Source organism: Trichoderma harzianum, assembly GCF_003025095.1.
Source record: "Trichoderma harzianum CBS 226.95 unplaced genomic scaffold M431scaffold_6, whole genome shotgun sequence".
NCBI classification, from domain to species: domain Eukaryota; kingdom Fungi; phylum Ascomycota; class Sordariomycetes; order Hypocreales; family Hypocreaceae; genus Trichoderma; species Trichoderma harzianum.
This window is the reverse complement of record NW_020209254.1, coordinates 1,366-21,506: the sequence shown is the minus strand read 5'-3', so window position 1 is coordinate 21,506 and position 20,141 is coordinate 1,366. Positions and strand designations below refer to the sequence as shown.

The 20,141-nt window shown below is 39.4% G+C and overlaps 6 protein-coding genes across 6 annotated transcripts; 4 read left to right on the top strand and 2 right to left on the bottom strand.

Moving 5' to 3' along the window:
- The first annotated feature begins 187 nt into the window (after positions 1-187).
- Positions 188-2,556, top strand: M431DRAFT_142220 (hypothetical protein). The gene is made up of 2 exons (XM_024912636.1): positions 188-345; positions 404-2,556. Exon 2 carries the CDS (start codon positions 527-529, stop codon positions 2,321-2,323), a length of 1,797 nt encoding a protein of 598 aa, XP_024774078.1. The 5' UTR covers positions 188-345; positions 404-526; the 3' UTR covers positions 2,324-2,556.
- A 254-nt stretch (positions 2,557-2,810) lies between these two features.
- M431DRAFT_5082 (hypothetical protein) lies at positions 2,811-4,370 on the top strand (the record flags this gene model as incomplete). Its single annotated transcript, XM_024919080.1, has 2 exons — positions 2,811-3,556; positions 3,617-4,370. The coding sequence occupies 2 exons, from the start codon at positions 2,811-2,813 to the stop codon at positions 4,368-4,370; spliced, it is 1,500 nt and encodes a 499-aa protein (XP_024774077.1).
- Positions 4,371-4,431: 61 nt separating this feature from the next.
- M431DRAFT_553327 (hypothetical protein) lies at positions 4,432-6,870 on the bottom strand (the record flags this gene model as incomplete). Its single annotated transcript, XM_024921384.1, has 5 exons — positions 4,432-5,310; positions 5,364-5,919; positions 6,007-6,508; positions 6,585-6,720; positions 6,836-6,870. 5 exons carry the CDS (start codon positions 6,868-6,870, stop codon positions 4,494-4,496), a joined length of 2,046 nt encoding a protein of 681 aa, XP_024774076.1. The 3' UTR covers positions 4,432-4,493.
- Positions 6,871-7,363: 493 nt separating this feature from the next.
- M431DRAFT_494633 (hypothetical protein) lies at positions 7,364-8,843 on the top strand (the record flags this gene model as incomplete). The annotated part of the gene is made up of 6 exons (XM_024917271.1): positions 7,364-7,469; positions 7,527-7,711; positions 7,769-8,267; positions 8,326-8,344; positions 8,402-8,471; positions 8,526-8,843. The coding sequence occupies 6 exons, from the start codon at positions 7,364-7,366 to the stop codon at positions 8,841-8,843; spliced, it is 1,197 nt and encodes a 398-aa protein (XP_024774075.1).
- Positions 8,844-9,590: 747 nt separating this feature from the next.
- M431DRAFT_16405 (glycoside hydrolase family 2 protein) lies at positions 9,591-13,144 on the top strand. The gene is made up of 4 exons (XM_024912996.1): positions 9,591-10,115; positions 10,180-10,623; positions 10,676-11,184; positions 11,239-13,144. Exons 1-4 carry the CDS (start codon positions 9,913-9,915, stop codon positions 12,951-12,953), a joined length of 2,871 nt encoding a protein of 956 aa, XP_024774074.1. The 5' UTR covers positions 9,591-9,912; the 3' UTR covers positions 12,954-13,144.
- A 48-nt stretch (positions 13,145-13,192) lies between these two features.
- M431DRAFT_114916 (hypothetical protein) lies at positions 13,193-14,064 on the bottom strand. The gene is made up of 3 exons (XM_024911917.1): positions 14,032-14,064; positions 13,718-13,913; positions 13,193-13,650 (listed from the first exon to the last, which is right to left on the bottom strand). Exons 2-3 carry the CDS (start codon positions 13,830-13,832, stop codon positions 13,343-13,345), a joined length of 423 nt encoding a protein of 140 aa, XP_024774073.1. The 5' UTR covers positions 13,833-13,913; positions 14,032-14,064; the 3' UTR covers positions 13,193-13,342.
- Positions 14,065-20,141: the final 6,077 nt, after the last annotated feature.

Sequence of the window (20,141 nt, the reverse complement as noted above, 5' to 3'; positions counted from 1 at the left end):
CTACCCCTAGTGAGGGCTGTACGTGTTAGAGTTGAATTTTGCATCTCCGGTTGGACTTTCTCTGTATCAATAAGCGATAAGCACTCATGTGCTATTCTAGGCTCTTATCTGCCTTTGAGTTGTATCTTAGATGGGCCTCCTACGATGTATGCAATACGATATCACAGGCCTGCGTTTGCCATTATGATGTATAATATAGGATATTTAAGTCGACGATGGAATAGAATGAGAATATTGTCAATTCTGAGTAAGAGCAAATACTGTGTATCCCTAATTCACTCTTCTACTCGCATAATAATTGAAGCTCTTGTGAAGAACTGCAATATCTCTTCTATCAAAAGCAAGGTTAGTCTCTATATCCTACTTGAAGAGTTTCACAGTATTAACAACTCCGATGTGACAGCATCAAGAACGAGAAATAAGATATATCAACAAAAAGCTCTCGCGGACCCTCAATCTCTTCAACCTATAGACTGGATCTCAAGATTGCTCCTTATCTCTTTATAATACAGAACGGAAGGGAGACATGTCACGGACTTTGGATATGGAGGCAAACATTGCCTCCAGCACATCGCAGTCTACCATTCAAGATGACAAGAAGACATATCAAATCACCAACAACCAATCACCATCCATTACCAGTGGATCCCATCGCAGCGCATCCTTTTCGCAACACAACGGTATCGACACCACTGGTGATTCTGTTAACGGCCGAATAACAACAGAGAAGGGGAAAGAGTGGCAAAGCACATCAGGCGGTGACCATAAGTTCCGGTGGTCATCACTTTGGCGAAGAGCTGAAATCAACCCTTTAAATGGAAAAAGTCTTACGTTTCCTCTTTTTCGGGTATGGGACGATTCCTACTCCCAAGCATTCTGGCTCGCCACTCTGGGATTTTTTGTGGCCTTTCTTTCTTGGTTTGCCTTTTCTCCGCTTGTTCCTGAGGCTGTGAAGACGGATCTCAACCTTACCCAAGATCAAGTTACCAACTCCAACCTAGCTTCTCTCGGTGGCACAGCCCTCGTGCGTCTTATTGCTGGCCCAGCTTGTGATAAATTCGGTCCTCGAAAAGTGCTGGCTGCTTTACTCATTCTGGGTGCAATCCCATCCGGCTTGGCGGCGTTGGTAACGAATATTCAAGGCCTAGAGGCGGTGCGATTTTTCATCTCTATCCTTGGAGGCACCTTTGTTCCAACCCAGGCATATACAACTACCTTTTTCGATAAATCTATTGTTGGTACAGCAAACGCATTTTCGGGTGGCTGGGGTAACCTAGGTGGAGGTGTGACTGTTGCTGTGATGATCGGGCTATACCAGCGATACATTAAGGCCGGTTTAAGTTCCCACATTACGTGGCGTCTCTGCTTTGTTACGGTTCCCGTACCATGCCTTATCCTTGTCGCCGTCATCATTTTAATATTCGGAAAAGACCAACCGGGTGGCAAATGGTCAGCTCGCCGAAAAATCCAGACCACTGTCATGGAGGAAGGCAAAGGGAAACAAAATGGACTCGGACTTCAAGGAGCTGCCACTCAAGAACACATAATTGTGGATTCTGGCAACGAACTTACTCCAAATTCCACCAACCCCAAACCACTGAATGCAACATCTGACGAGCACGTCACCCGAGTCAGTGTTGAAAATGCACATTCTGAGCCGCTGACGATGGCAGCGCTGCTCGCTATCCTCATCGATCTCCGCGTCTGGGCGTGCGCTATGTGCTATTTACTCACTTTTGGTCTCGAGACAGCAATGGACGCGGCTCTCCCTGGTTTAATTTTTAGTTTGTTTGCCAGCGATTCATTTACCATCTCAGATGCCGCCTATGCAGCATCAACGTACGGTCTGATGAATCTGTTTGCTCGGCCGATGGGTGGAATTATATCAGACATTCTCTATGCTCGATTTGGACTGCGCGCTAAGATGTACTGGCTCCTTGGTACAGCTCTCTCACAAGGAATTGCCATGATCGGCCTAGGAGTCTATATCAACAAGAACCATGCAACTATTGGTGGTGTCATTGGTTTTATTGTGTTCATTGCCATAACTGGCTTTGCAGCCAACGGCGCCTGTTACTCAATCTACGGCCATCTGCGGCCGAAGAACATCGGCGCTGTTGCAGGCATTGTTGGTGCTGGCGGCAATATTGGGGGTCTGTTTTACACCTTAATATTCAAGTACCAGCCAGGAGTTCGCCTGCCACCATCTCAGATTCATCCTCATGGGTTCAATTCTCTAGGGAAAAAGTTTTGGATTGCAGGGGTATTCAACGCGGTGGCTGTAGTGCCACTTTTCCTTGTGCGGTTGGGTGATGCCGTATGAGGTGGTGGATTGGCGAGATGGGTATTGTGGAACAAAAGTAATGTTTTGTATACATGTAGTATTTCTTTATTGGATATTGATGGGTTCATAGTCAAATGGTTAAAAGTAGTTCAAGTTTCATATTAGGCATGTTGTCCACGAACTCTTTTCGCATCTCGCGTTTCGGCTTTGGAATGCTTAGACCCATATCGCTCGCTCGCTGTAGTTTAAATTATGGAGATGGACTGTCGCGTGTAATTGACGATGTGGTGTATAGCAACCCATACTTCCATGTTAATGAGATGACTAAACTTATTTGTGCATTTCGTACCTATAAATGCCATGGCCGATGATTTTAGTCAAATCGGAGAGGACGTGATAATTCTATTGTCTCGAGACAGTCAATTTCTTTGACTGAGACTCTTGCTCTTTGTTTGCAATACAACAAATTCTTTCAACACTTACTCCAATGGCTACTGCATCTATGAGTTGCTCTATTCCAATCTCTATGACGTTAGAAGAGACACCATATGTCCTATCTCTTCCATCACCGCAAAATCTGAAGCAGACAGCGACGACTACCTCCTCCTCCCCTGTTGACGACGGAGACGCCCCTGCCTTGCTCCATCGATCACTAGTTACTCGCCCTCATTTGGTTGATCATGCCGATGGCAGTTACCTCTATCTCGCCGATGGCCGCCCTATTCTCGATGCCTGTGGAGGAGCAGCCGTAGCTGTTATTGGTCATGGCAATGCCGAAGTAATCGCAGCCACTGCAGCTCAGATGCAACGAACAAGCTATATCCACACAGGCGCGTATACAACAACGGCAGCTGAAGACTTAGCCAAATTTATTCTCGAATGTGGCACTTATGTCGATGGTAAGGACAGTTGCTTCGCTCACGGCTTAACTAGGGCCTTTTTTGTCGGTAGTGGCAGTGAGGCAAACGAATCAGCTATGAAGATCGCGCGGCAGTACTTCTTTGAACGGGGCGAACTACAGCGACAGCATTACGTCTCGCGCCGACAGGCATACCATGGGAACACATTTGGTTCCATGTCCATATCATCGGTTCTGGGACGCCGAGTACCTTATGAAGACGTTCTTCTGCCGAATGTAACATTTGTCAATCCCGCATTTGAGTATCATTATCGCCACAGCAATGAGACAGAAGAGGAATATACAGAGCGATTAATCCATGAGCTGGAGGCACATTTCTTGGAAATTGGACCTGAAAAGATTATCTCCTTCATGTGAGTTTGCTCTTTAAATCTCCATACATCTTTCATGTCTAACGATCCTCACAACTTCAGAGCTGAGCCGGTAGTCGGTGCAACATCTGGCTGTGTGACCGCGCCCAAGGGTTACTTTAGTGGAGTTCGTTCTCTCTGCGACAAGTATGGTATCTTGCTGCATTTTGACGAGGTTATGTGTGGTGTGGGCCGCACGGGATCATATTTCGCTTTTGAACAAGAAGATGGTGGCGTCCTACCTGACATCGTTACCATTGGCAAAGGATTGGGTGGCGGATACGTGCCTCTTGCAGCCATGCTAGTTAACGACAGAATCGTCAACACTCTACGTCAAGGTACATCTGTGTTCAACCATGGACACACGTTCCAGGCGCATCCGACAGCATGTTCATCAGCACTCGCTGTACAGAAAATTATCCGACGGGACGGGCTGGTATCCAGATGCGCTGACTTGGGCACCAAATTTGGACAGCGTCTGCGTGCTGAGTTCGGATGTTGCAAGTATGTGGGCGATGTCCGTGGCCGCGGCCTGTTCTGGGCGCTTGAGTTTGTCAAGGATAAGAAAACGAAAACTCCATTTGAGGCGTCAGTTGGATTTGGGACCCAGATCCATCAAATGGCGTTCGACTTGGGTGTGGCGGCATATCCCTGTGTGGGAACATTGGATGGTGTTGTTGGAGATCATATTCTTCTTGCCCCACCGTTCAATATCTCAGACGATGAGCTCGGCATTATCATCTCGACAGTTCGGCGCGCTTATCATGAGGTGGAATTACACTACGACAGTGCAATGAGAGGAGAAGTGGCAGCCTAACGACCTAGATTAGGACCAAGAGGGGTATATTAAGGCAGGAGTATATCATGAAGTTATAATAGAGTTGTAACCACAGAAGTCTCTATACATGGCCGATTGAATAACGCAGCTGAATGATCAGCATCACAACATTGACGCTGAATTCGCAGCGTAATCCCACGGAGCATGTTCCGGTGCAAAAGAGACGCCTATTTGATCCTCCCACAAAGGCCAGATGGCATTCCATTCATTGCCATTCCCATCATAGTATAACATTGTGTCAACTTGTGGTTGTATCTGCTGCTGAAACTGGGTCGAGTTTCGAACGCTCATCACTTCTGAAACAGAGTGGTTTCCGGCAAGAGTCGCAAGCCCTTCGTTGACACTATTAGACCTAGGGGTTACTGGTAGATCTCTCAGATGATCTCGAGGCTCTATATGAGTATCAGTTTCCTCCTCGGAAGGGAAGCTGGATGCACTGTGATTTATGATCGCCTCTAACGCTAAAAAATCTGTTCGAGTCTTGCCAATAAATTTGGTCTGGTCACGGCCGGCCCGTTCCAATAGACGCTGGATAGTCTCTATGGCCGTCCACCAACGAGCTCCTATTGCCCACTGTGTACGAAATCGGTCAAGATACGCTCTGTCGGCGTTGAAGTCTGCCGCAGCTGTCGTACTTCGGCCCAGGTTCATTCGGGGGAAGTACAAGACGTATGCATTCATAGTTGCGGCTGAGAAGGCGCAGAAGCCTGAAAAGGGCGTAAAAAAGGGCGTCGCTGCAGCATCTAATCGGCGAAGAATATCGGTTATGTGTGCGGAAGATGCGAACAGCTCATATGATCTTTCTTCCCACCATCCTGAAGGCGCCTCCTGCGCCAAAAGTGGTGGATCTACCGGCCCTGAAGGTTGGGACGTCGGCGTCGGAAGGAAAGGGATGTATTCACGTCCCAGAAATAACCGGCTACCTTCCATAATTAGAAGATTTGACAGACAGAATGCAGAGAAGGACATTACCAGAGATGGTATATCAGATTCAGATATGCGAAAGAGTGTGCCTGTCCAAGACTTGCATGAACTTCTAACGCTGTATCTGGAAATCGGATACTAATTTCATGCCTGCCCCGCCACTCCTGCAATTCATCATATAGAGAAAGCCAGATGGAGCCAGGCTCCCACGGGCATACTATTTGCTGGCGAGTAGACGGTCGTCGACGGCCACCACCGGCTATCCACTGCAGGATCTTGGACCAAACATCATATCCTTGAACAATAAGGTTATATACTCTGTCCAGGTCATGATACTTGGCATGATCAATGATTCTGCCATGCTCAACGTTTGGGTAGATACGAGATGTCGTTTGGCCGAATGCAAAGTCTCGCTGTCCAATAGGCCAGTGTACATCCACTGAACGAAGGGGCAGAGCTAGTGGCTGAGGTTTTCCACAGAAGACGAGTCTGTCCATGACAAAGCAAGCCCAAAATGTGCGGTTCAGGACTTCACTCTGCAGTTCTGTAATGTCGCGTTGCTTTGGAAGGGCACTGAGTAGCTGAGCGGATCTTATAGCCATTCCTGTAACAGGTCTGAGCATCAAAGCTAGAATCAGTTTCTTCCACAGTTATGCAGAAGACAGGAGAGTCAACAGTTGGCAAAACTTACCACTATCTGCCCATGCCTTATATGTCCTACCACATCCCCACTCATACATGGCTATGACCAAGAGTGTCTGCACTGTGAAAACGTCTGGATGGTCGACCGCCGATAAGCTGGACCTTGCGGACGATATATAGTGCTCTGTGGAATCTTTATCCTCGCACCATTGAGCACAGAGAGCCAAAAGAGCGAAGCACAGACCTTTTAGTTTAGCTAAATGGTTGTCAGACTCTTGTTGACCCACGTTGTCAACTGCATGGTCATCTAGGTGTTTTAAATCCTGTAAGAAACTGGGAAGATGCAGAAAGTTTAGCTCTGGAAATTGTATCACAAATACGTTTGCCGCTTTGGCAACGCGGTGTACGAAATCCTTTTGTTGGCCATTCGGTCTTTCTTTATGGCCTATTTCCTCGTGGAGATTTGAAGAAGGACTTCTTGTCCTCTCTATTCGAGGGATAGGTGTAGCGTGATGTTCGGCCGAGCCACGTTCAGGTATACCGGTAGAAGGCTCGTGACTACCGGCGGTTTCATTCCTACTAGTTAGATACTTTTATTTTCTTTTACTCTTAGAATGGATGCGCTACATACGCGGCTGGTAATTTCTTCCGCTTGATGACGGGACGTGTAAGCGTGCAAGTATGGATAACTCTTGCCGAGCCCTCCTTTATGCAGCTTTGGCACGGCGGGGAGCCGTTATGGACACATTTGATCTTAGCCTTTCTTTGTAATGGTCAGTTGAACATTCTTGAAACACTGTATGATCTGAATTGTTGAGGCAGCGCTTAGAAGACAAAGACAGTGAATCCGGAAAGCGTATCCGAAACGGTATACTAACCTACACCGGGCACATGCAATTGTTGTCCGAACCATGTCTGCTTCACGCAGTCTTAGGCTGGGTCATTCATCAGATCCGGAAAATAGTTTTCTTCTCCCGTAGTAATTTTGCAGCCGATTTTCTTGCTTGAGTCACAAGGTGAGGGGATTACACTCGAGGATTGAAGGAAGACAAATCGGGACTCCGGCTTTCGCATTTGATTGTAAAACGAGAAACACGAGATAAGCATTTAGACTGGGGGCAGCTCTTCCTACGGAGTACTTGTAAGCACAGCGTAATTTGTACTACACCCGAAGTAGACGTACTTTTCACGCAGAGGAATGCTAAACCAAATAAAGAGCTAGCTCACAAGTATTAGCGTCGCGTTTCGGGTTTCCATGATATCGGCCAAGATTCTTGATGAAATGAGACTTTACAAGGCCACAACGTGGCAGGATATAACCCCTTGGCTTACCTGGCATTCATGGAGTTTAGCTAGTGAAATCCAACTTGCGCCGTGAGCTTAGTTTAACATATCACATGTCAACAATGATTGTCCCATCCGGAGACTCAACGAAGCCTCGAATTCGAGATCTAGGCTATGCGCCGGGACGGTTCCCACCAGGGCCCCAGAATTCTATCTTGGACGTTGATGGTAAAATCGCTGCCTTCTGTGAAACACCTGAAACAATTGCTTACCCTTACTCTACAGGTGTACAAGTTGGTCAAGTTACCATTCACGAGGAGCGCGGCATTCACACAGGAGTCACGGTCATCTTGCCCCGTGGCCCTGAAGAAACGGCTCTGTCGCCATGTTATGCGGCTACCCATGGCCTGAATGCAGCTGGTGAAATGACAGGCGCTCATATGATTTACGAATGGGGCCACCTTGCTTGTGTCAGTTCAGCTATTCGTCTCAGCAAGCGATGAACTCCATTGCTAATTCATCTCCAGCCAATTGCAATTACAAATACTGTTAGTATTGGCAAAGTTTACGATGCATTATTCCTATGGTGCATGGATCAATCTCGGAAGAGAGGAGAGAACGACTTAGAGGCTTTGCGCCGGTTTACGATCCCCGTCGTAGCAGAAACGTTTGATGGATATCTCAATGACATCTGCGCGTCAGTAATAGACAGGGATGTAGTTAACAAGGCAATAGCTGCAGCGCAACATCAGCCAAAAGTTCTTGAGGGCAATCACGGCGGGGGCACTGCTATGATTTGTTCAGGTTACAAAGGAGGCACAGGCACCAGCTCGCGTGTCGTTCCTGGTCCACAAAAGAACTATACTCTCGGTGTTGTTGTACAAGCCAATCACGGTGGGCGACCAGACTTGCGAATAGCCGACGTCCCAGTGGGAAGGCTTTTGATGGACGAGGATCGTAAGAGGTCAGCTGGTGAAGCCGAGAAGAAGGATGCGGCTCCAGAAGGGGGGAAAGCTATGGAAGGCAGTAAGTCGTTCTCACTATGAAGAGTATCCATGGAAAAAGACACTTACACCAAATTCAGGTATTATTGTGGTTATTGCGTAAGTCTTACCTTTTTGCTGTCAACCAAGAAGATGTCGATCACTGACTAGCTGCAGAACGGATGCACCATTGCTTCCACACCAACTTAAGAGGCTCGCCCAACATGCTGGAATGGGTGTAGCTCAGGTACATATGCCGTTTTTAAGCTTACCTTTAACGTTTATACTGATGCTTGTGCAGGTCAGTGGCCACTCGGCTGGACGAAACTTTTCTGGCGAAATCTTCTTGGCCTTTTCTACGGGAACATCACCTAATAAATTGGCCGAAGCATCGAACGGAATGTCCTATCTACCACCCGTAGAGACACAGGGAGTCGACACTGTAAGAAATGAAACCATTGACACATTACTATATGCAGTATCAGAGGCTACGGAGGAGGCTATTTTGAACGCTCTATGTCAGGCCGAAACCCTGACAGGCTTTCAAGGAAGAAAAATCGAAGCCCTACCGTTGGACAGAGTACAAGCTTTGTTGAACAAGTATATGGTGCCTAAATAGTGTAATTGAAGTAGACAGTGGTAATTATATAACGACTAATGCATATTGTTATTTTATATCCGCTCCCTTGATGATGCCGAGCTAACACCAATGTCTAACATTAGACGATTCATAGACAGAGTCTGCCATGTGCGACAATGCCGTCCTCTTGATGTACTCTCTCTAATCAAGCATCCAATAATTGCTTTGTAATGGCGAGCTTAGTTCGTAATGGGACCCGTATGCCTTTGTGCCAAGACCTGCATGAGGAAAAACAAGCCGTAGGATATTTCAAATGAGTTTAACCTTTCACGTTACAATGAGCCGATGTTTCGCATGAAACCGAAGTGATCATTTGATGTTTACATCAACAACACCCGACCACTTCGGCTTAGGCTAGCCCGGGAGCTCTGGAGCTCTCGTGGGCGTATTCCCGCAACCCCGCAATTTACACTGCAACACCCCGCATCTCATCGACGCTTGTGAGCCCACCGGTTGAACAAGAGCAACACGCAGGCATCGAGCAAATTTGGTCCCATGAGCCTGTGTATGCCTGTCTGTGTCTAGCTATTTGTGACCGGCTCAAGGGAATGTCAAAGTTCGAAGCGTTTAACGATATCAAGGCACATGGACTCAGTTAGGGTTGCTTTGCCGTTATTGCTGCAACCACCCCGCTCGCCATGAGAAAACTTTCAGCGTTGTGTTGTTGCATTGAAGTAGTAAAGGCTCCCATCCCGACCTGAATACAGTACATGTTTTGCCGATCGCAAGAAATTAAGCACAGCCGCCTGACTCCCGATGACGAAGTATGTCATGGTAGAGCCAGGGTAGACATGGCAGGTCTCCAGGCCCAATGGCCAATAATATCGACATCGATGCAGCTATAATCGTGCTAGAACGCGTTTCCTGATGTCATCTGCCGCCGTACCTGGGGCTACCAGCATCGGTTCGGGTTGCTATAAGACCGACAAACTTCAACATTTCTTTTTGCCTTTTCGCAATTATCGCACACCTGGTGGGCCCATGGGAAGTGCGCAACTCTTAGAGCTGAGGCGTATCGCATTTATATGAGCGCTGCTAAGATACCGCTATGAGGCTCATTTCGTCCATAGCAACGGTAGGAAGGACGGTAGCAGTGTTTGCGCAGCTTGCTGCAGCAGGAAAGAATGTCATTGATCTCTCCAAACAAAAATGGACACTCACAAGTCCCAATTTCAACAATATTTCGGTCCCTGGAAAAGTGCCATCGCATGCCCATGTTGACCTCTATGAGGCGAATATCATCAGCGACCCGTACGTATCGAGACTCCACTTACAAGAGCAAACGCCTGTGTGTATACTAACGGAACGTTTACAGTTTAATTGAACTCAATGATTTCGACCTTCGTTGGATCGGCAACAATAACTGGACCTACACCAGCGAGATTGAAGGCCTGTATGATCATGGAGCCAACAACGCCTTGCTTCATGTGCAGGATCTGACCGGGCGTAGGCAAACATCTGACCTCGCCAGCTATCTCGTCTTCAACGGTCTCGATACTTACGCTGCTGTCGAATTCTGCGGAGAGCATGTTGGCAATGCGGACAATCAGTTCCGACAGTGGGTTTTTGACATTTCTGAGGTCCTGGCATCATGCACGGCCGCTAAGCCCCAACTTACCGTCAAATTCGGTGCCACTCCCAACATTTCGGCAGCCATAGCCGCGGAGCCCGGGCAGGAGACATGGCCGAATGGCATCAACGAGGTGTATGAAATTCCAAATAGGTGGTTTGTGCGAAAGGAGCAGTCCGACTTTGGATGGTACGTTGCCTCATGTACGGTGATTGTTACATAATTGACCTTATTTCGATAGGGACTGGGGTCCTGCGTTTGTCCCGGTGGGCATTTGGCAGCCTGCCTACCTCGTCCAACTTGCCGGACCGAGTGCCGTATATGTGAAAAACTCAGCTTTTGACCTATATCGGAAAGGCCAATTGAACAATCTACCGCCAGATCAGACCGCTGACTGGATCTTCAACGCCAGCATTGACACTGTCGGAACTATTCCTGAGGGTGCGCAGATGAGATATACGATTATCGATTCAGACTCACATGATGAGGTGAGCTGTGGAAACTTCAGCAACGTCTCGAATGGAGGCAACGTCGTCACCGGTATTACGACCCTTGATGCTTCCAAATATGAGCTGTGGTGGCCCAATGGTCTCGGCCCGCAGAAGCTCTATAATATGAGTGTTGAGGTCACCTTTGAAGGGAAGACCATTGCCTCTGTCAATAAGCGAATGGGATTCAGAACAATCGTTCTCAACATGGAGCCCATCAGCGACTTGGAGCTGTCTCAAGGCATCATTAACGGTAGCAACTGTAAGAATACGCTCTCTCCCTATCCAGACTACAAGACAGGCTAACTCAGTATAGTCCATTTTGAGATCAACGGCAACGTATTTTATGCTAAAGGCAGCAACTTTGTGCCCCCAGATCCTTTTTGGCCTCGCGTCACGGTTGAGCATATCCATGAGATCCTCTCTGATGTAGTGGATGCCAACCAGAATATGCTGCGCGTGTGGTCTAGCGGAGCCTACTCCCCCGACTTCATGTACGATCTTGCTGATGAGATGGGTATCCTGCTGTGGTGCGAGTTTGAGTTCAGTGTTTCCCTATACCCTGTCGCGCCGGCCTTTCTCGAGAATGTCCGACAAGAGGCTGTCTATCAGGTGCGAAGGGCGAATCATCACCCTTCTCTGGCTCTTTGGGCTGGAGGAAATGAAATGGAGAAAGATGAGCTGCCTGCCGTCAGGTCGCAGGCCCCATCTCAGTATGAGCGGTATTTGAGCGAGTACCTCGAGTTGTTCCTCAACACATTGCTTCCTACTGTGTATGGCAACTCTCACAGCATCAGCTATATGCCTTGTAGCACCAACAATGGCTACCTTGAACTCAACTTCAGTCTACCCATTCCATTCGTTGATCGCCTTTACAACACCACGCCCGGATACCTCTACGGTGATAGCGACTTTTACGATTACAATGCAGCGGATGCTTTCAACATCAACAAGTACGTCCTTGGTCGATTTGCCAATGAATTTGGCTTCCACTCCATGCCTAGCCTCGAGACATGGCGCGAGGCCATTCCCGAAGATCAGCTTCACTTTAACTCAACCATGACCGTCTTACGCAACCACCACTATCCTCCCGGTAGTCTCACCACCAACAATACTGCTGATCCTCTGAGGGGTATGGGCGAGATGACTCTCGGTGTTACGCTTTGGTACCCGACACCGGCTAAGACTGATTCTGTCGCCAATTTTGCTGCTTGGTGCCACGCTACCCAAATCTTTCAGGCTGACTTTTATCATACAAAGATTCAGTACTACCGTGCCGGATCAGGAATGCCTCAGAGGCAGCTTGGCTCGCTCTATTGGCAGCTTAACGATATCTGGCAGGCGCCGACATGGTCAAGCAGGGAGTATGATGGCCGGTGGAAGGTCAACTTTTATGCAACAAAAGACATCTTCCAACCAGTCATTATTGCCCCGGTGTTCAACGTCACTACAGGTATCTTGGAAATGTACGTTGTATCAGACTTGTGGAGTGATGTTTCGGGAGAGGCAAGCTGGGAATGGCTCGGCTATGATGGAAGCCCAGTTGGCTCTTCTGATGCATCTGTGAAGTCGCAGCAGTTCACAGTCGGCCCCGTCAACTCCACTGTCTTGGCAAGGTTGAATATCACGGCACTTACAAGCAGCGGCAATCTTCCGGCCGCTAACGCAGTGTTGATTGCCAACATTACCGCGACAGGAACTCCCCCGAATTCTCAGGGCACAAAAACCTATTCGCACTCAAACTATTTCACAGCCACGCCTCTCAGTAAAGCTGAGTTGATCGATCCGGGATTGACAATTCGCCAAGATGGAAACGCCTTCACTGTCACGGCTGAGAAGGGTGTCAGTGCATTTACGTGGATCGCGTTGGACCCGAGCGATGCCGGTGCAATTGTCACTTTCGATGATAATGGGTTTTGGTTGCGACAGGGGCAGAGTAAGACAGTTGGATATAGTGTTCGTGGAGCAAGCGCTGGCTGGGAGAGTCGCGTCACTGTACAGAGCATCTGGAACGATACGCTTTCTTCTTAGCAAGATATTACTCATTGCATAGATTGAATTGCATAGATTAAATTGCATTAGCATCCATGTATGATCATCTTTTCCTCTTCCACCAGCTGTATTTTTCGGTGCCAGTCAATATCTACCGAGGCATATTAGTAATCTCATGTGTATAATGAGACGTTATAACATTGGGAGACTGGTGTACGTATTGATAGGCGCTACTCTTCGGTGGAAAGTTCAGTAGGGAAGCAGAGCTCATTATATATACACTCCAGCCGCCATAAAAACTCTTGATAGCTCTTAATTTTTTTTTATAAGTAAATTCGGCCCGTTCGTTCCCCTAGCAATCTGCCTATCTAACGTCTTTCCAGTAGTATTTACACTCGATATAGTGGTCTACTGACAAAGAACGATGCCTAAGTTTCTTGCGGGTCGTGAGCAACGGCTTCGATCTCCACACGCATACCAGGTAGTCCCAGCTTGGTCACACCGATGGCGGTCCAGATTGGTTTATGGTCCGGAATCCACTTCTTGAAATTCTCCGTCATATGGGCGATAACTTCATCTCCAAGGTTGGTATGGTACGACCTAATTTGGACGGCCTGAGAAAGTCCCTTGCTGCCTGCGTTTTTCAGCGTCAGATCAACATTTCGAAATGCTTGATCAATCTCTTCCTTGATATCCGCCGAGATTACGACATCTTCCGAATTGGGATCCCATCCACCTAGACATTATTAGTTTGTGTTTCTGCAATCTGTTGGGGAAAAAAAGCATATTATTGTATCACATACCTTGACCGCTAATGTCGACACGGCTGCCAATTCGGACAGCCTGGCTATACCCATACAGCTCAAATGCGTGGTCTCCAAATCCAGGGTAAGCCGAGAACTTTGGATTGTTAGACATGTTGATTGTTTTAAAGCTGCGTTTGATGACTATATGGCTTGTGTCGGATATTGAATGGCTTGATGGCTCTCAGAGGCTTCTTTTATAAATCTCCAAGTCAGTTGCTGCTGAGACAATCTGGGCTCACAGGCGACCATTGTGAGAATTAAATAGCCGTCCATATCATCCTAGATCTTTTACATCATCTCAAGATACTTACTCTCTAGAGAAACATTTTGAAGTGAGGCTGATTAATTTGCAAGTCCTTTGAAATCAGTTGACATACAAACATGCATTTGTAAGAGGCCATTCATAATGGCTCACTCAAGGACAGGGCTAGCTTCTGTGAGCCTAATGTTCCACTTCTCAATATGGAATTTTACGCGACCGACTGTCCCGTTAGCTGCTGTAGCCAGTTTCTGTCTGGGGTAGGGAAGACCCAGAACAGCAACCCATTTACCCTTTGGCCAGCCCCATCACCACTTGCTCTCACGGCTCCGTACTGTACTCGTACGAGCCTGTACAACTATTACTCCACAGAATCTCACGTAAGTACTACTAGAGAGGCGCTACGGAACATTCTCGATACACGCGGTGTTTAGTGCAGGTATACTTGCTCAGTATTACGAAGCATCCATAGCAAGGCAGCACAGGCTATATCCGTACAACACTCGGCTATACGTTTTATACCCCACTTCCGCCTCTACTAATACCAGTAATGCCAGTCATAGCAAAAACCCCCCAAGACCATCAGTTATTAAGTCGCGGACCATCGAAACTTTCTTTCATTTTCGGATGACCATATGTGAAATATTGTCTGTCAAACTCCATTGAGCGGTCTTTTCTTTGCTGCTTCCCCATGCCAACACCAAAAGTCTCCTTGCTCCTGGCGATGACTAGCAGATTGACATCCACAGCTTCCGACTACATCTGTGATTAGCCTCAATACAACACACTTACTCGATTATGATTAGAGGCTACGGGCAGCATTCGAAAAAGTCTACCCCCCATTACTGGACCTGATCAGAAAAAACAACAACGTTGGAGGTTAATCTGATCGGAAGGGCTCAATGACTTATCATTGGCTTTGATGGTACAGTTAGTGAGAGCTCTTAGATTTATAGCTGTGTCCGATCCGATTAGATGGGTTGAAACAGAATACGCTTGCTGGTTGGATATGCTGGTATGATGATTGAGAAAATTGAAAAGTCTCTATAAATCTCTTTCCAGATTCGAAGGGGAGTACCAAGCTGGTAGATCAGATCGGTCGAATAATCTGCCACCACCGGCCCTCATTTATGTGGCATTTCTATCCACAAGTAGTATTATACACTTCGAAGCTCGGTACCGCTCTCACGCTTTGGAGTACAGAGCCGGGCAAAAACACATGCTAAGATAATTTATAATTGTTTATTTTATTTTATTATTAACGTCCACTAAGTAATCTAGTTACATAAGTCCTTATTTAGGCACTAGGACAGTAGGAGCTGCTAAGTTTAAATTAGGCGTTTACTACATTTTAACGTAATAAAAGAAATAAAAAAGTATTAATTTATTTTATATATTTATTTCTATAAGGGGGGGGCTATATAAGCTTATTTCTTTTATTAATTTCTAAAAGTCCTTATACCCTTTATTACTAAGGAGGTATTAAATATAAGTAATTTTAAAATATACTTCCTTTTTTAATATATTAAAAAAAAAAAAGGTTATTATATAATACTTTATAAAATACTTTTATATTTTTAACTTTTTATATTTATAAATAAGCTTAATATTATATTTAAATTTTTTATAATATTTTATAAAATTTTTATATTTAAACTTTTTAATTAATAGTTTATATAAAATTAAATATAGGAAATATAATTTTAAAAATATAAAAGAAGTTTTATAAAAGTTTTATTTACTTACTTTATAAAACTTTAAGTAATTATTATTTTAATTATTATTTTATATTTTTTTATATTTTTTTTTTATTTACTTTTTAATAAAAGTAATAGTAAAATTATTTTTTAAGTAGTAAAAAAGTTTTAAACCTTTTTTTATTAATTAGTTAACTTTTTTATTTTTTAATATATTTTTATAACCTAAAACTTAAGCTACTTTTATAATTATTTATAAAAGTAGTTTTTAAGTAATTTAATATAGCCTTATATAAGCTCCTTAAAATAAAGTAAAGGTTAATTTTAGTATATTATTTACTATTATTAAATTATTTAAAAAAAGTAAAATTTTTTAAATATTTAAGTTTATAAAAGTATATATTTTAGCTAGCTTTATAACTTTAAAAATACTTACTACTTTAATATTATAAACTTTTATATTAGTAAAAGGATTATATATTATAATTTTTTTAAAATTATAATATATAATAGCTCTTTAGCTTATATTACCTTATTTATTTTATAAATTATTTAAGTAAATAAAAAAAGTAAACCTAAGGAGATTATTAAGTAATTTTAGGTATTTTTTTATTATTTTTAACTTTAGTAAGCCTTTAAAATTTAAGCTTACTTAAACTACTTTATTATTTTTAATAAAAAAGGAAAGTTAAATTATTTTCTTTATTAAGGTTATAGTATATTATAATTAAATAAGGGGAACTTTAAAAAGGAGTTTTTTATTAATATATTTACTAATTAAATAGTTTTTATTTAACTTTATAAAGTAAGCTACTATATAAAGTTTAATTTATATTACTTATATTAATATTAAAAAAACTCCTAATTTTTTATATATAATAAAAAAATTAATTATTTTTTATATAAGGATAACTACTTTAGCTACTACTTTAAATAAAGGTTTTAGAATTATAGTTAATTTTATTAAGCTTATTTTTATTTATTTATTTAAATTTATTATACTTTATTTACTTTTACTAAGTTAAAAAACCTCTGTTTTATATAAGGCTATAAAGGTAATATAAGCTTTAGTTATTATAGCTATTATATTTAGTAAGAATTCTTTTTATATTTTATTTAAAAATCTTAAAAAGTTAGCTACTTTAAGGGCTTTTTCTTTTATAATTTTAAAATATTTTTTAAAAAAGAGTTATAAATTTAAGTATACTCCTAGTTAATAAACTAAGTCCTAGGGGGCTATAGTTTTTCTTTTAAAATTTACTCCTTTATTATATACTTAAGATTTAGTTTTATAAAAGTATATAAGTTTAGCTTTATTTAAGTTAAAAAAAATTATATTTTTATTACCTTAGTTTAAGGTATTTTTTAGTTTTTACTAAAGCTTTTAAGTAATTTCCTTAGTATTATCCTTTACTATTATAATATTAATATTATTTATATACTTAAAGTAAATATTAAAATTATTAAGCTTTAGGTTAAGGGAAAAGTAAAATATAAAGATAATATGGAAAATAAAAAACCTTTATAAGACTTTATATTCTAGCTTTATTTTTAAAAAAGTAATCTTATAGCTATTTTAAATAAAAGCTTTATAGTTATTTATAAAAAAGTTAACCTATTTTATAAAAAAGGGGGGTTATTTTTATTTTTTAAGTTTATATATTAGGCAGTTATATATAATAATATTAAATATACCTAAGATATTAAGTATAAAAAGAAAAATAATAAAGCCCTAGGCTAAGGTAACTTTAGTATTATATAATAGGTAGGTAACTAGGTTTATTATAAACTATTTTAAAAAAGCTTTAAAATATTATTTTAGTAGTATTTTATATTTTATTATTAAAAAAAAAACTTTTTTAGCTAAAAGTTTCTTAAGGCTTTTATTTATATAGGAAAGTAAAAAGATAAGTCTATAGCTTTTATATATAGTATATACCTTTTTTAGCTTCCTAGGTTTAAAAATAATAATAATTTCTATATTTTAAAAAAAAAGTAAGTAATATTTTATTATTAAGTATTTATAAAAAGAATTAATTATATATTTATTAATAATAAGTTAAGTAAGTTATAGAAGGGTAATAAAAATATTATTTATACTAGGCGTAGTATTTTCTAATTTTATTATAGCTTTTTTAACCTTTAATTTTAATATTATTTAATCTTAATAAATATTTTTATTAATAAAAAAATCCTTTTCCTATAGATTTAAAATATCCTCTTTTATTATTTTATACTTAAGAAGTTTATTTTTAAAAAAAGTTACTTTTTTTATAAAGTTTAAAATACTTTTATCTTTATTTATTAAAAAAAGTAGTTAAAAATAATCTATTACCTTATACTATTTAACTATTAATTAAATATTCCTAGTAATATTAGCTTTTACTATAATTTTATTTTAGTAAATTTACTTACTATAGTATATAATATTTTTAAAGATTTTATAAGCTTTTTCTTAAGTAAAAGAGCTATTTATTACTTTTTTATAAATTTTATAAACTACTTTATACTTTTTTAACTACTATAATATACTATAATTATTTTAATATTTAATTTTACTAGCCCCTTTTATAGCTTATTTAAAAAGGTTTTATAAAGCCTTAGTATATTTATTAAAATTAATTTTTAATAATATAATTAAGTTAATTATAAAAAAAGTTTAAGTAAAAGAGTATATAAGTTAATTAAAATTTTTTTAATATTTTAGTAAAATATATTTTTTCTTTACCCTTAAGGTTATTTTAAAAAGCTTAAGTAGGTTTATAATTACTATATAATAGTTTAACTTTATATTAAAAAAGTATTTAACTTTAGTTAATATAAGGTAATTTATAAAAACTAAGTTAATATATTTTCCTAAGTATTAAGTAGGTATATTTATTAAAGCTAAAAGGAGATTATACTTTTTTATTTATTTTATAATTTTATTACCTACTAGGTTTATATTTTTATCTAAGTCCTAAAGTTAATATAAAATATTAAAGTTACCTATAATAATTAAGTAAAAGAGGGGAGGACTTTATTTAATAAAGGTTTTTATAATTAAATTTACTAAAGCCTTTTAGTAAATATTAATAATAATATAATTATATATTTTTATTTAATATATATATTTATTTTTTAAGCTTAGGGGAAAAAGTTATTTACTAAGGAAGTTTAAAATTTTTTTAATAAATATAAAAACTAAAGGTTTAGTATTTTTTTACCTATTTAAGGAGTTATATACTTAATATTTAAAATAATTTTTAATTTACTTTTTATTTAATACTTTATTTTATTAAATATAAAATTCTTAAATTAGTATAATATTATAATTACTTTTTTATATTAGTAATAAAGTAATATCTTAGTATAAATTACTTTTTTTAATATTAATTTAAAAAACTTTAAAGTTAGTATTTTTTTAGTAATTATAATAAAGTTTATTCTTTATAAGCTTATATTAAAAGGTTTATTAGTTTTAGGAGGGGTATTAAATATATTTTTATTACCTTTAGCTTTTTCCTTTTTATTATTTAAGTTAATTATATAAATTATTAACCTAGTAGAAAAAGTTCTTTTATAAAAATCTTTTTTATTTAAGTTAACTTTAATAATAACCTTTTTAACTAAAGCTTAAGGGGGGAAGGGTAAAGCTAAATTAGAAATTAATAGTTATATATAAAGGCCTATTTAAGTTCCTAGGTTAAATATTTTCTTAATATTAAAGGCTAAAGTAAAGGTAAGTTTAAGTTTAAGTAGGTTAACTTTATTATATTTTTATTAATCTAATTCTTAAATTACCTAAAATTAAGCTTTAGTTATTTATATTTATTTTTCATTTTTAATAATTAATTTAATAAAATACTTTAAGAAGTTTATTATATAAAAACTATTATAGTTAATATACTAAAGTAAGGATAAGTAATTAACTATAGTATTATTATATTTAAAAAATAGTTTACTATATTTATAATACTTTTTAATCTTAGTGTAATTCTATAGGTTATAAAATCTAAAGTATTATAAATATTAAGTAACCTAAGGGAGCTAGACTTAGATTTTTATTAAAAAAAAGTTACTAAAAAGTTTAAAATTAGGTTTAATATTTTTATTAAAGAAGATAAAGTAATTATATATATTAAAAAACTTTTTAAAGTTAGCTTTATAATAGAAAATAAGTAAGCTTTTAGCCCCAACTTTAATATATACCTTCTTTAGGATTAATATATTTATAAAGTAAGTTTTACTTATATTAATATATATTTTTAATATATTATATATAAGAAAAACCTTTTATAAATATATTTTTTTAATTTTTAAATTATTATTTTTTATTATTAACTAAAGTATAATAATTTTATTTTTAATATTTTAATTTTTACCTTTAAAAGTAAAACTTAATTAAACTTTTTAAAAATAAGTAATATTTTTATTTATAAACTTTAAAATCTTAATTAGTTTTTATTTAGCTTTAATAATTAAT